This window comes from Chiloscyllium plagiosum, unplaced genomic scaffold (assembly GCF_037043375.1).
Source record: "Chiloscyllium plagiosum isolate Xiang-an unplaced genomic scaffold, Cpla_swu_hap1 HiC_scaffold_53X, whole genome shotgun sequence".
In the NCBI taxonomy this organism is placed as follows: Eukaryota; Metazoa; Chordata; class Chondrichthyes; order Orectolobiformes; family Hemiscylliidae; genus Chiloscyllium; species Chiloscyllium plagiosum.
This window is the reverse complement of record NW_028270191.1, coordinates 11,232,642-11,245,134: the sequence shown is the minus strand read 5'-3', so window position 1 is coordinate 11,245,134 and position 12,493 is coordinate 11,232,642. Positions and strand designations below refer to the sequence as shown.

Genomic DNA, 12,493 nt, shown 5'->3' with positions numbered 1-12,493 from the left:
ATGAATTATTCAATTGGTAAGATGAATGCAGAGGAGTCTGGACAGAGTAGATTGGGTGAAAGGGTGCAGGCACAGACTGGGAATGATTCCCATTCATAGAATTGAGAACTGGGGGCATAGGTTTAAGGTGACTACTTAAAAAGGCAATGACACATGAGGAAAAACCTTCACACAGCAAGTGGTTATGGTCTGGAAATGCTCTGAGTGAGTATGTTGAAGATATATTCAATTTAGACTTTGGAAAGGGAATTGGATCATCATCTAAAAATGGAAAATCTGCAGGGTTACAGGGAAAAGACAGAAGTGTGGCACTAGGTGAAACGCTCCTTTAATATGGCCCATACAGGCACAGTGGGCACAATGTCTTCTTTCAATGTTATAACGATTCCATGTTGACATGTCCCTTCACCCCTCAACCTCAAGCAGGGACTGCTCATCTTGCAAAGTCTGTCTCTGTCTGGGACAATACTTCTGAAACAATCAAGTCATACTAGTCAGCACCTAGTGCAGAGCATGATATTCAAATGAAGCATTAATATTACCCCGAGGGGGAAATTGGAAGGATTCCTGTTCAATTTCTGGTCAATGGTAACTCCCAGGATGTTGATAGTGGGGAATTCATTGATGTTAATTGCATTGAATGCCAAGGCAAGATGGTTGGAGATGTTGTTGGATCTCTTCTTGGAGATGGTCATTTGTGTCACGTGTGTACTGCAAGTGTTACTTGCCTCTAATCAGCCCAAATCTGGATTTTGTTTAGGTTTTCCTGCGTACGGATAAAAACAACTTACGAAACAGAGGAGTCACAAATGGTGCTGCACATTGGGCATTCAACAATGAACATCTCCAACCCTGACTTTATGAGCGAGGGAAGGTCACGGATGAAGAAACTAAAGAAGGTTATCCCTCGGACATTATTCTGAGGAACTCTTGCAGTGATGTCTCAAGACTTAAACTGTTAACCTTCAATAATCACACCAGCTTCCTTTGTGCCAGGTATGACTCCAACCAGCAGAGAGCAGAAGGTGATCTGTTGGTTGTGGGATCACTTAGCTCTGTCTATCATTTGCTGCTCATCCTGTTTAGCATGCAAGTCATCCTGTGTTGTAGCTTCACCAGGTTGACACTTCATTAAAGGTATTCTTGGCAGTACTCCTGGCATGCCATCCTGCACTCTCCATTGAACCAAGGGTGACCCCCTGGCTTGATGACAATGGTAAAGTGGGGGATGTGAGGTTGCAGATTGCGGTTTAATACAATTCTGTTACTGCTGACTATCCACAGCACCTTAAAAATGCAAATAGAGATGTCTGATCTGACTGAAGTGGTAATGCCACACAGCACAATTGAGGTTATTCTCAATATAAAGACAGGACATCATCTCCACAATAACTGTACAGTGGACAAATGCATCTTGAAGGGGTAGATAGAGGATGAGCTAAGTTTTCCCCGCTCATTGGTTCCCTTAGCATCCAATGGACATTCAGTGTAGCAGCTGGATCTTGTAGGTTTCAGCCAGTTCAAGTAATAGTATTACCACTGAGCCACTCTCGGTGATGGATATTGAAGTCTCCCACCCAGAATACATTCTGTTGTAACAGATCACATATTTTATATTTTTAAAACTATAATGGAAATGGAAATGGAAGTTAGACTGCTAGAACTGCAATACCAGGAGAGTTTTGCAACTTGAAAATCAAGTGTCGAATATTACTGAACTGTGCAGTACAATGTTGCTTTTCAGAAATAGCAAGAGGGAGAATTTGAGACAAAGTGACACTGAGAACATTCAAGTTAAGGAAATTCTACCCGGCAACAGCTGTCTGATTGGTTGAGCTATAAAATGCTGTAAATGCCAAGAGCAGCAGAGAATGGAAAACCATCCAGAGTCTTCAGATAGAGAGCGTCCATTTCTCCCTCTCTCTCCATGTGGAGAAAAGACAGAAAAGCCATGAAAGTTTAAAATAAAAAAGTCATACAAGAAAGTTCACCTGATGTTGAATCGAAGAACAACTGTCAGCCTATAGAATCATAGAATCTCTGTAGTGTGGAAACAGGCCATTCGGCCCAACAAGTCCACACTGACCCTCCGAAGAGTATTCCACCCAGACCCATTCCCTATACTCTACATTTCCTCTGACTAATGCATCAAATCTACACATCCCTGAACGCTATGGAGTAATTTAGCATGGCCAATTCACCCTGACCTGCGCATCTTTAGACTGTGGGAGGAAACCAGAGCACCTGGAGGAAACCCACACAGACACAGAACGTGCAAACTCCACACTGACAGTCGCCAGAGGCTGGAATTGAACCCAGGCCCTTGGCTCTGTGAGGCAGCAGTGCTATCCGCTGAGCCACCTTGCTGCCCCCAAAATGTGATGTCAGAGTCTGATTTACCAAAATTACTTCCTTGTTACTTGGAAAGAATAGTGTAATCTGTTTTTGATTCACAAACAGCACAGAGGATTTCAGTAAAATCCTCAATACAGTAGTGCCCCCGCCCATATCCGCGGGTCATATGTTCCAAGGCCTACCACGGATGCCCAAAACCATGGATAGTAGCGAACCCTATCATTTAAATGAGAAACTTACCTCCCCAGCAGCCCCCTGGAATTATTTCTGGAACGTTCCATGTAATATTTTTGGGCTGCGGTAACTGCGGATAACTGAAACCGCGGAAACCGAATCCGCAGATACGGGGGTTTGACTGTATTAACATTTCTTCCGCGCTGGTTGATGTTAATGAACATGCAAAGAGCGGCTGGATTTTTCAGAAAACTGCATTCTTCCTGTATAAGCAGCCTTATAATGAATCCAAGATAAACTATAAAGGTCTAATATCACTTTTAGGAGACAAACATTGATGGCATGATTACAAATATCAAGAGCGACCAAGAATTTGCTATTGCATTTTGCACAATTTTTAAAGCTTTTAGCAGACGTGCTGATCCATCTATAGTGGCGTTTACTTTGTAGGCAATGTATTACATGGTTCGAAGAGGAAGATTGTACCATAAAACTCACACGTGTGCAGCTGGAGCAAAATTTACAGAGTGCAAAATTTTCACTTTTGCATTGCCATTTTTATCCTTACACTAGTATGTTTGTGTCATTTACATTTGTCCTCAGTGATGCAATCAGAGCCTTGTTCTTTGATGATAGATTTATGATCTTGCTACAGGTAATAGAGGGCACCATCCCCACTCAAAACACAGGAATGGTCACTGGCATTACATGTGACCTCATTGAAAGGTACAAAATTGTGATAGGGCTAGTCAGACCGGACACAAGGATAATGTTACTCATGGCTGTGCATCTGAAACAAAGGGTCATGTTCTTAGGATAGACCATTTAGGACAGGGATGAGTAGAAATTTCTTCACTGAGAGGGTCGTGAACCTGTTGAATTCTCCACCACATAAGGGTGAGGTGGCCAAACTACTAAATACTGCTAAGAAAGAAAGAGTTGGACTTGAAGACACTAAAGATGTAAAGGGGTACGGCAAGTGCATAGCATTAGGATCGTGGATCAGCCATGATCATATTGAATGGCAGAGCAGGCCTCCTGTTTCTGTGTTCTCAATTTCTACCAAACCTGCACATGTCTGATTGTCTCTGCCGCACCTCCAGGACACACTCATGAAGAAAGGTCTCCCAGGGTTCCACCCCTTTGCATTGCACAAGAATTTCTTTTGGAATTTGGTGGGGCAGAGAAAAGTGATGGCAGGAGGTTGTGGTCACAATTAGATTTAAGTAAGATTCAACCACACAAAAAAATGGTGGTTGGGGTTGTGGTAGGAGAAAAGATAAGCACTCTCTCTGATTTAATACAAGTTTCGAAGGATTGTGGCTAAAGAGTTTTGCAGCCAGCAGCCATGAGAACTTGGAATCCATATTCCTAACTTTTGTCCTGATATAGGACAAATAAGTTTTATTAGCTGGTCCCAACTGGCTCCTGGGAAATCAAAAATAACAGAAAAAGCACGACAGGCCAGATCAAGTGAACAGAATAGTTGAATTTCTGTTTGATTTATCTACCTACTTCTGGAAAAGATTGGAAACTTTAAAATTTTGACAATGGAAAGTTAAACACTAGTCACTTACATTTTTTTGGTTGGGAGATGTGAAATAGCACAATAATGTAGACCCTCTGTCTTAACACAATATAGGGGACCATGGGTGGCACTGCATCTACAAGATCACTGGCAGTACTCAGCATGTAGTTTTCCCCAAATCCATGAAGCTGAATGGTAGGTGTGGATGTGAATATGGCTTTGTTTCTTTTTGCTGCTTACCTTTGGTGACGTCATTTATATCATATTTGAACTCATCATTTCCACATTTCCAGGACATATCCTCCACTGAGAAGGACTCGTTTGATCGTAGCATAATAATTTCAATTGCACTTGACTTCAGAAGGGCAATTTGGTCATCCGCAAGCAACTCCCTGCAGATTGAAGAAGTTCTCTCCTTAGTAAATATTTCTGCATCAGCATTTTTGTTGTAAATTAGCTTTATTATTTACCCACTGATGGGTATAATGTCTCCATTATTAGGTCTACATTTTTGCCCCTTAGGGTGGGTGACGATTCTATTCCCTTTGTCAACGTTTTCCTTGACTAGATGGCTCCTATTTGATTTTTTGTCCTCTCCACCCGACCCCTTTTAAAGAAATTATGTGGTCTCTAACTGGCACAGCCCAGGGCTGAAATAGTGCAGCGTGGCAAGTAGAGGGGTGGCATTCAAACCTAAAACATTCTCCACATTTTAGGTTACTGTTCTAATGAGCAGCATTACCACAAAGTTGGCATCTCTTTTTTCATCCCATTCCATTCTGCAACAATGATTTGCTAATCAGAAGAATAAGTAGGCTGTGTAAAAATAACAAGCGTAATGCACATATAAAGATGAAATAAGCATATGGTGTGGCATGGAGCCATACAGCCCAGCAAGTTTCATGTCAGATCTTGTGTTGAGTTCACTCGTTTTAGCTGGGGGAGCAGTTGGGGTGCTAAAATCATTCACCATGGATTAGGCAGGAGAAAACAATTCGCCTCGACTTCCACTGACAAAAAGTGTGTGGGAATAGTTGGGAGGACATAATTAGACTTGGCCATGATGTTCCAGTCAATTACTTTTGTGTTGCCGTCTAAGGTCAAACATGCGAAGAGCTGAAGGGTTGCAAGTAGCAGCAGAACTGTACCCCAGCAAAAGTCATGGCCCTCAACAGCAAGTAAACTGAAAAAAAAAAAATACCGTTTGCTCAATTTTACAGTATCCATGAGGCGCAATCAGTGCTCAAACCATTTCAATTATGGAAGAGAAGGGAAAAGGAGAGCTCAAAGTGGACAGGATACAAATAAGTAGATTTTTTTTCTCTTTTGACTGCTCATTCAGTCATCACAACTTATAATGGAAGTAAAGCAAAGTTTGAATTTGAGGTCAGTTTTTGCAAATACAAGTAAAATATGAATTTTGAGTTAGTTTTCCTGTAATATCACGTATGCAGCAAATAACAGTCAATTCTTGCGCTCATTTAATCGCATATGATGCGGTGTGCCATGTATAATTCTAAAAGATCAAGCAAGTTATAATCATTTGCAAAATAGAGGTTGTTAATAGCGTCCAGTGATTACTACATTGTTCTACTTTTCCTGAGAGTAAACAGCAAGGAATCATTTCACTGAAAAGTCAAACAAACAGGTCTCTCTACTGTACTTTAACAACACCAAATGGTAAGCTTCACAACAAAGAGAGGATTTGGTTCACATTGATCACATTGGAGATCAATTACTGATAAATTCCACACACTTTCATGTACTGGCCAGCACCTAGTGAGAAATGAGGAGTCAGGTGCCACACTATTCCACGTCAGGCTCATACAACACTGCATCCAAAGACACACCCCAATAAGAGGAGAGGCAAACAGGAGTTCGGAGCTATGATCTATGAATTGGTTTAAATGATAAGATTTCAAGTAGATCTTTGAAAGCGGTGTGGTTGGGTGCTTAGGTAACGATCATATTCTGAAGGCACTGCTAATGCATAGCAGAATGGAAAGAATGGAAGATCTAAACTGGGACATATAGGTGCAGGAATTTGCAGAGATAGGACTGGGAATAGATGCAATGATCAAACATGTTGAAGGCTGTGGAGAAGATGGAAAAAAAATAAGGAAGGATAATGCATTGAGTTTGTTTCCACTGAGGATGTAATTGGTTACTTTGCCCAGTGGTATAGTGAGTGTGGAACTGAGACTAATCTGCAGGAATTATAAAAGGAGCAACAGAACAAGTGAGCATGGAGCAAGCTTATAATATTTGAGGGCCTTAAATAGGAAAGAGGTAGGGTTTGGGCAGTGGTTGGAGATGGTGGAAGAGTCAAGCTGGGATTTTAAAGGTGGGTTTAATGCATTTAGAAAGAGAGTTTTCTACAACATCAATCATGTACATGGACAGGTAACTCAGTGACAAAGGGCTGGATTAGTCAGGAGTCAAGGGGCAGGAGCTGAATGTCATGGAGAAGATGGGAAGCAGAAAGATAGTGGAAACTACAGCAGTTTTAAAAGGGAGAAGAGCAGTCAAAGGAAGCACATGGTGAGGACAGTGCAGGAGAGAGAGAGAGAACCTGCACAGTTACTGCCTTTGCTGTTTTTGAATTCATGTGTCGCTGGACATCGGAGTGCATCTGGGAAAATTAACAAACAGTGAATTTCACAACTAATCTTGGAGGAACCGGTTTGGGCGAAGTTCACAACACAGAATCAGATAAGTTAATCGTTGTTTTAAGTCTGTCCAAGGGAAAGGCTGTATTAGCGAGTACATGGGGTTCTTTCTTGATTGTATGTTTTTGGAGATAAGTCTCTTGATTAAACTGGAAATATAAGCCAGAGCTATTAATTTAACCTGGTGCAGTGTTTTGTAGAGGAATAAGACGGTGTTATTTTCTGGGTCTGTAGATTATGAAGGAGCAAAAATGGCCTTTGCAGTGATATGTACTTCTTGTCAGATGTGGGAGTTTAAAGAGAGTTTAAGGGTTACTGCGGATTATATCTGCCATAAATGCTGTTGGATGCGAATCTTATCAGATCGAGTGGATCGATTGGAGAGACAGATAGAAGCGATGAGGAATTTGCAACAGCAACAGTATGTGATGGATGGCAGTTATAGGAAGGGGGGAAAGTCTCAGATACAGTCACATAGATGGGTTAACTCCAGGGAGGGTAAGAGAGGTAGGCACCTAGGGCAGGAGTCTTTTGTGGATATACCCATTTCAAACAGGTATGCTGTTTTGGAAAATGTAGGGGGTGATGGATTCTCAGGGGAACGTAGCACAAACAGCCAAGTTTCTGGTATTGAGACTGGCTCTAATGCAATGAGGGGTACGTCGACTTCCAAGAGATCAATTATGTTAGGGGATTCTGTAGTCCAAGGTACAAACAGACGTTTCTGTGGCCAGCAGAGAAAAAGCAGAATGGTGTGTTGTTTCCCTGGTGCCAGGATCAAGGATGTCTCAGAGAGGGTGCAGAATATTCTCACGGGGGAGAGGGGCCAGCAGGAGGTCATTGTCCACATTGGAACCAACGACATTGGAAGGGAAAAGGTTGAGATTCTGAAGAGAGATTATAGAGAGTTAGGCAGGAATTTAAAAAGGAGGTCCTCAAGGGTAGTAATATCTGGATTACTCCCAGCGCTACGAGCTAGTGAAGGCAGGAATAGGAGGATAGAGCAGATGAATACATGGCTGAGGAGCTGGTGTATGGGAGAAGGATTCACATATTTGGATCATTAGAATCTCTTTTGGGGTACAAGTGACCTGTGCAAGAAGGATAGATTGCACCTAAATTGGAAGGGGACTAATATACTGGCAGGGAAATTTGCTCAGGCTGCTTGGGAGGATTTAAACTGGTAAGGTGGGACCCAGGGAGATACTGAGGAAAGAGATCGATCTGAGACTGGTACAGTTGAGAACAGAAGCGAGTCAAACAGTCAGGGCAGGCAGGGACAAGGTAGGACGAATAAATTAAACTGCATTTATTTCAATGCAAGGGGCCTAATAGGGAAGGCAGATGAACTCAGGGCATGGTTAGGAACATGGGACTGGGATATCATAGCAATTACAGAAACATGGCTCAGGGATGGGCAGGACTGGCAGCTTAATGTTCCAGGATACAAATACTACAGGAAGGATAGAAAGGGAGGCAAGAGAAGAGGTGGCGGGGGGGGGGGGGGGGGGGCATTTTTGATAAGGGATAGCATTACAGCCGTGCTGAGGGACGATATTTCCGGAAATACACCCAGGGAAGTTATTTGGGTGGAACTGAGAAATAAGAAAGGGATGATCACCTTATTGGGATTGTATTATAGACCCCCTAATAGTGAGAGGGAAATTGAGAAACAAACTTGTAAGGAGATCTCAGCTATCTGTAAGAATAATAGGGTAGTTATGGTAGGGGATTTTAACTTTCCAAACATCGACTGGGACTGCCATAGTGTTAAAGGTTTAGATGGAGAGGAATTTGTTAAGTGTGTACAAGACAATTCTCTGATTCAGTATGTGGATGTACCTACTAGAGAAGGTGCAAAACCTGACCTACTCTTGGGAAATAAGGCAGGGCAGGTGACTGAGGTGTCAGTGGGGGAGCACTTTGGGGCCAGCGACCATAATTCTATTCGTTTTAAAATAGTGATGGAAAAGGATAGACCAGATCTAAAAGTTGAAGTTCTAAATTGGAGAAAGGCCAATTTTGACAGTATTAGGCAAGAACTTTCGAAAGGTAATGGGAAGCCTTCAGAAATGAGATAACAAGAATCCAGAGAAAGTATATTCCTGTCAGGGTAAAAAGGAAGGCTGGTAGGTATAGAAAATGCTGGATGACTAAAGAAATTGAGGGTTTGGTTAAGAAAAAGAAGGAAGCATATGTCAGGTATAGAGTAAGTAGGAGTTCACTTAAGAGGGAAATCAGGAGGGCAAAAATTGGACATGAGATGGCTTTGGCAAATAGAATTAAGGAGAATCCAAAGGGTTTTTACAAATATATTAAGGACAAAAGGGTAACTAGGGAGAGAATAAAGCCCCTCAAAGATCAGCAAGGTGGCCTTTGTGTGGAGCCGCAGAAAATGGGGGAGATACTAAATGAATATTTTGCATCAGTATTTACTGTGGAAAAGGATATGGAAGATATAGACTGTAGGGAAATAGATGGTGACATCTTGCAAAATGTCCAGATTACAGAGGAGGAAGTGCTGGACGTCTTGAAACGGTTAAAGGTGGATAAATCCCCAGGACCTGATCAGGTGTACCCGAGAACTCCGTGGGAAGCTAGAGAAGTAATTGCTGGGCCTCTTCCTGAGATATTTGTATCATCGATAGTCACAGGTGAGGTGTCGGAAGACTGGAGTTTGGCAAACGTAGTGCCACTGTTTAAGAAGGGTGGTAAAGACAAGCCAGGGAACTATAGACCGGTGAGCCTGACCTCAGTGGTGGCCAAGTTGTTGGAGGGAATCCTGAGGGAAAGGATGTACATGTATTTGGAAAGGCAAGAACTGATTTGGGATAGTCAACATGGCTTTGTGCATGAGAAATCATGTCTCACAAACTTGATTGAGTTTTTTGAGGAAGTAACAAAGAAGATTGATGAGGGCAGAGCAGTGAGGCATTTGACAAGGTTCCCCATGGGAGACTGATTAGCAAGGTTAGATCTCGTGGAATACAGGGAGAACTAGCCATTTGGATACAGAACTGGCTCAAAGATAGAAGACAGGGTGGTGGCGGAGGGTTGTTTTTCAGACTGGAGGCCTGTGACCAGTGGAGTGCCACAAGGATCGGTGCTGGGTCCTCTACTTTTTGTCATTTACATAAATGATTTGGATGCGAGCATAAGAGGTACAGTTAGTAAGTTTGCAGATGACACCAAAATTGGAGTGTAGTGGACAGCGAAGAGGGTTACCTCAGATTACAACATGATCTGGACCAGATGGGCCAATGGGCTGAGAAGCGGCAGATGGAGTTTAATTCAGATAAATGCGAGGTGCTGCATTTTGGGAAAGCAAATCTTAGCAGGACTTATACATTTTATGGTAAGGTCCTAGGGAGTGTTGCTGAACAAAGAGACCTTGGAGTGCAGGTTCATAGCTCCTTGAAAGTGGAGTCGCAGGTAGATAGGATAGTGAAGAAGGCGTTTGGTATGCTTTCCTTTATTGGTCAGAGTATTGAGTACAGGAGTTGGGAGGTCATGTTGCGGCTGTACAGGACATTGGTTCAGCCACTGCTGGAATATTGCGTGCAATTCTGGTGTCCTTCCTATCGGAAAGATGTTGTGAAACTTGAAAGGGTTCAGAAAAGATTTACAAGGATGCTGCCAGGGTTGGAGGGTTTGAGCTATAGGCTGACCAGGCTGGGGCTGTTTTCCCTGGAGCGTCGGAGGCTGAGGGGTGACCTTACAGAGGTTTACAAAATTATGAGGGGCATGGATAGAAAAAATAGACCAATTCCTTCCCTGGGAGTCCAAAACTAGAGGGCATAGGATTAGGGTGAGCGGGGAAAGATATCAAAGAGACTTAAGGGACAACTTTTTCATGCAGAGGGTGGTATATATATGGAATGAGCTGCCAGAGGCTGGTACAATTGCAACATTTAAGAGGCATTTGGATGGGTATATGAATGGGAAGGGTTTGGAGGGATATGGGCCGGGTGCTGGCAGGTGGGACTAGATTGGGTTGGGATATCTGGTCAGCATGGACGGGTTGGACCGAAGGGTCTGTTTCTGTGCTGTACATCTCTATGACTCTACAGGTTCAAGGCAGAGGAGGGGAAGATCTTGAAGTCAAAAGAAATCAATGAACTCTTCACAGTTGATATTAATGATGGGGGTGGGGGGGTGGGGAATCAGAGCCAGAACCAGAATACAGGTTGTTAATAACGAAAAGGTCCAGGATGATTCCAAAGAGTAAGATAATCAGTAGAGAGGAGAGCTTCACCTCAGTGGCTCGGTTGGAGTTGAACTAAATCCCAGAGATGAAATAAATAAATAATTGCAACACCTTATGACGTTCTAAAGTGCTTCACTACAAATGAAGTTGCAATGGTAGCAGGCAATTTGCGCAAAAGTAAGTCACAAAAATCGTAAATGAGACAAATTACCAATAAAATTAGCCTTGGATGGTATAGGTAGAGGGAAATAGTTTGACCAGTGCATAGAAGAACTGTTCTTTTAGTAATGGTGCTAGAAACACTGCTTTTTCGGAGATCAATACTTGGATATTGGAACACAGTAAAATTATAAAATTTGCCCATGATGTCAAATTGGAGAAGTGGCAAATGGCCCCTGAGTAATGTAACCAAGGATCAGACTAAATTGCATGCTCATGTCCTGAGTAGGCCTGAGACCCATAACCTTGTGACTAAAGGCAAGCGTGCCAACTGGCTCAGCTAAACTGGCATTTAAGAAAAGAAATGTGAAAAGAGTGTGCACTGATCTTATGTGCCGTTAAATCAACTTTCCCTGACAACTCACTGGCTATTCTTTGTGTTCAAAGAAGGACAGACTTCCAAAATAGTACTTTTCACGATGACTGATGTGTCAAAGCTCTTTAGAAGAAGAGAATAGAATCCCTACAGGATCCCCACTTTACACTTGATGAAGTACATCTGCAGTGCAATCACTGTTGTAGTAAGGAAATACAAAAGTCAATTTGCGCACAGCAAACTTTCATACACAACAGAGTAGTAGCATTCAGATATTCCAATTTTTGTGATGTTGATTCAGGGATAAATACTAGCCAAGGTACTCCCCCATTCTCCTTCAAGGTATTGTCATTATATCTTTTACAACTACAAGCAGGACCTCAGTTTATATCTTAAAAAGATGGCACCTCAGCAGTACTCACTCAGTACTGCATTGGAGTGTCAGTCTTAAGCCTTGCTTTGTCTCAGTTGTATTAAAGACAGTTGGGTTGCCTCCCTTTCACGTGTTCACCCACCCACACCCATGGCCACGGCCCAAAAGTGTGAATAACAGCTTTCAAACACTTCACACGCTTCTTTGTCTTGTGCAAATAAACATGACATTGACAAAACCAATCACATGAAGAATAACTTATTATGACTATTTAAAATAGGTCAATCAGGCAAATCAACAGTTCTCTCCAGTCGTCAAACAGCACCCCAAACTGAGATGATAGTTTTGAGAGTCTGGTCTTTCAGCCAAGCATGCATAATGAAGCCATCCAGCGCTACTGTAAGGGACTGCATACTTTCCCTTTTTGGACTATAAACTGAAATGGGAGTCAGACTGCTACGTAAGTGATATACCAGGACAGCTTTGCAATTTGCGAAATTCAAGTGATGCACATTTTTAGCTGTGCAAAACAATGTTACTTTTCAAAGCAGTGAGGAGGAATACTTGGACGCAGGATGAGAGCAGGAATCTTTGGAGTTATAGAAAAACTGCCTGTTGACAGACTTCGGATTGATCCAGTTGCAGCATGAGC

General features: G+C 42.4%; 1 protein-coding gene across 9 annotated transcripts in view; it reads right to left on the bottom strand.

Moving 5' to 3' along the window:
- Positions 1-12,493, bottom strand: part of LOC122543385 (vitamin D3 receptor B-like) — a 301,872-nt gene that overhangs the window by 46,604 nt on the left and 242,775 nt on the right. For all 9 annotated transcript variants that reach the window (XM_043682066.2, XM_087985641.1, XM_087985644.1 and 6 more), the window contains one exon: positions 4,298-4,449. In XM_043682066.2, coding sequence (XP_043538001.1) covers positions 4,298-4,449 — 152 coding nt within the window. The remainder of the gene's footprint in view (positions 1-4,297; positions 4,450-12,493) is intronic.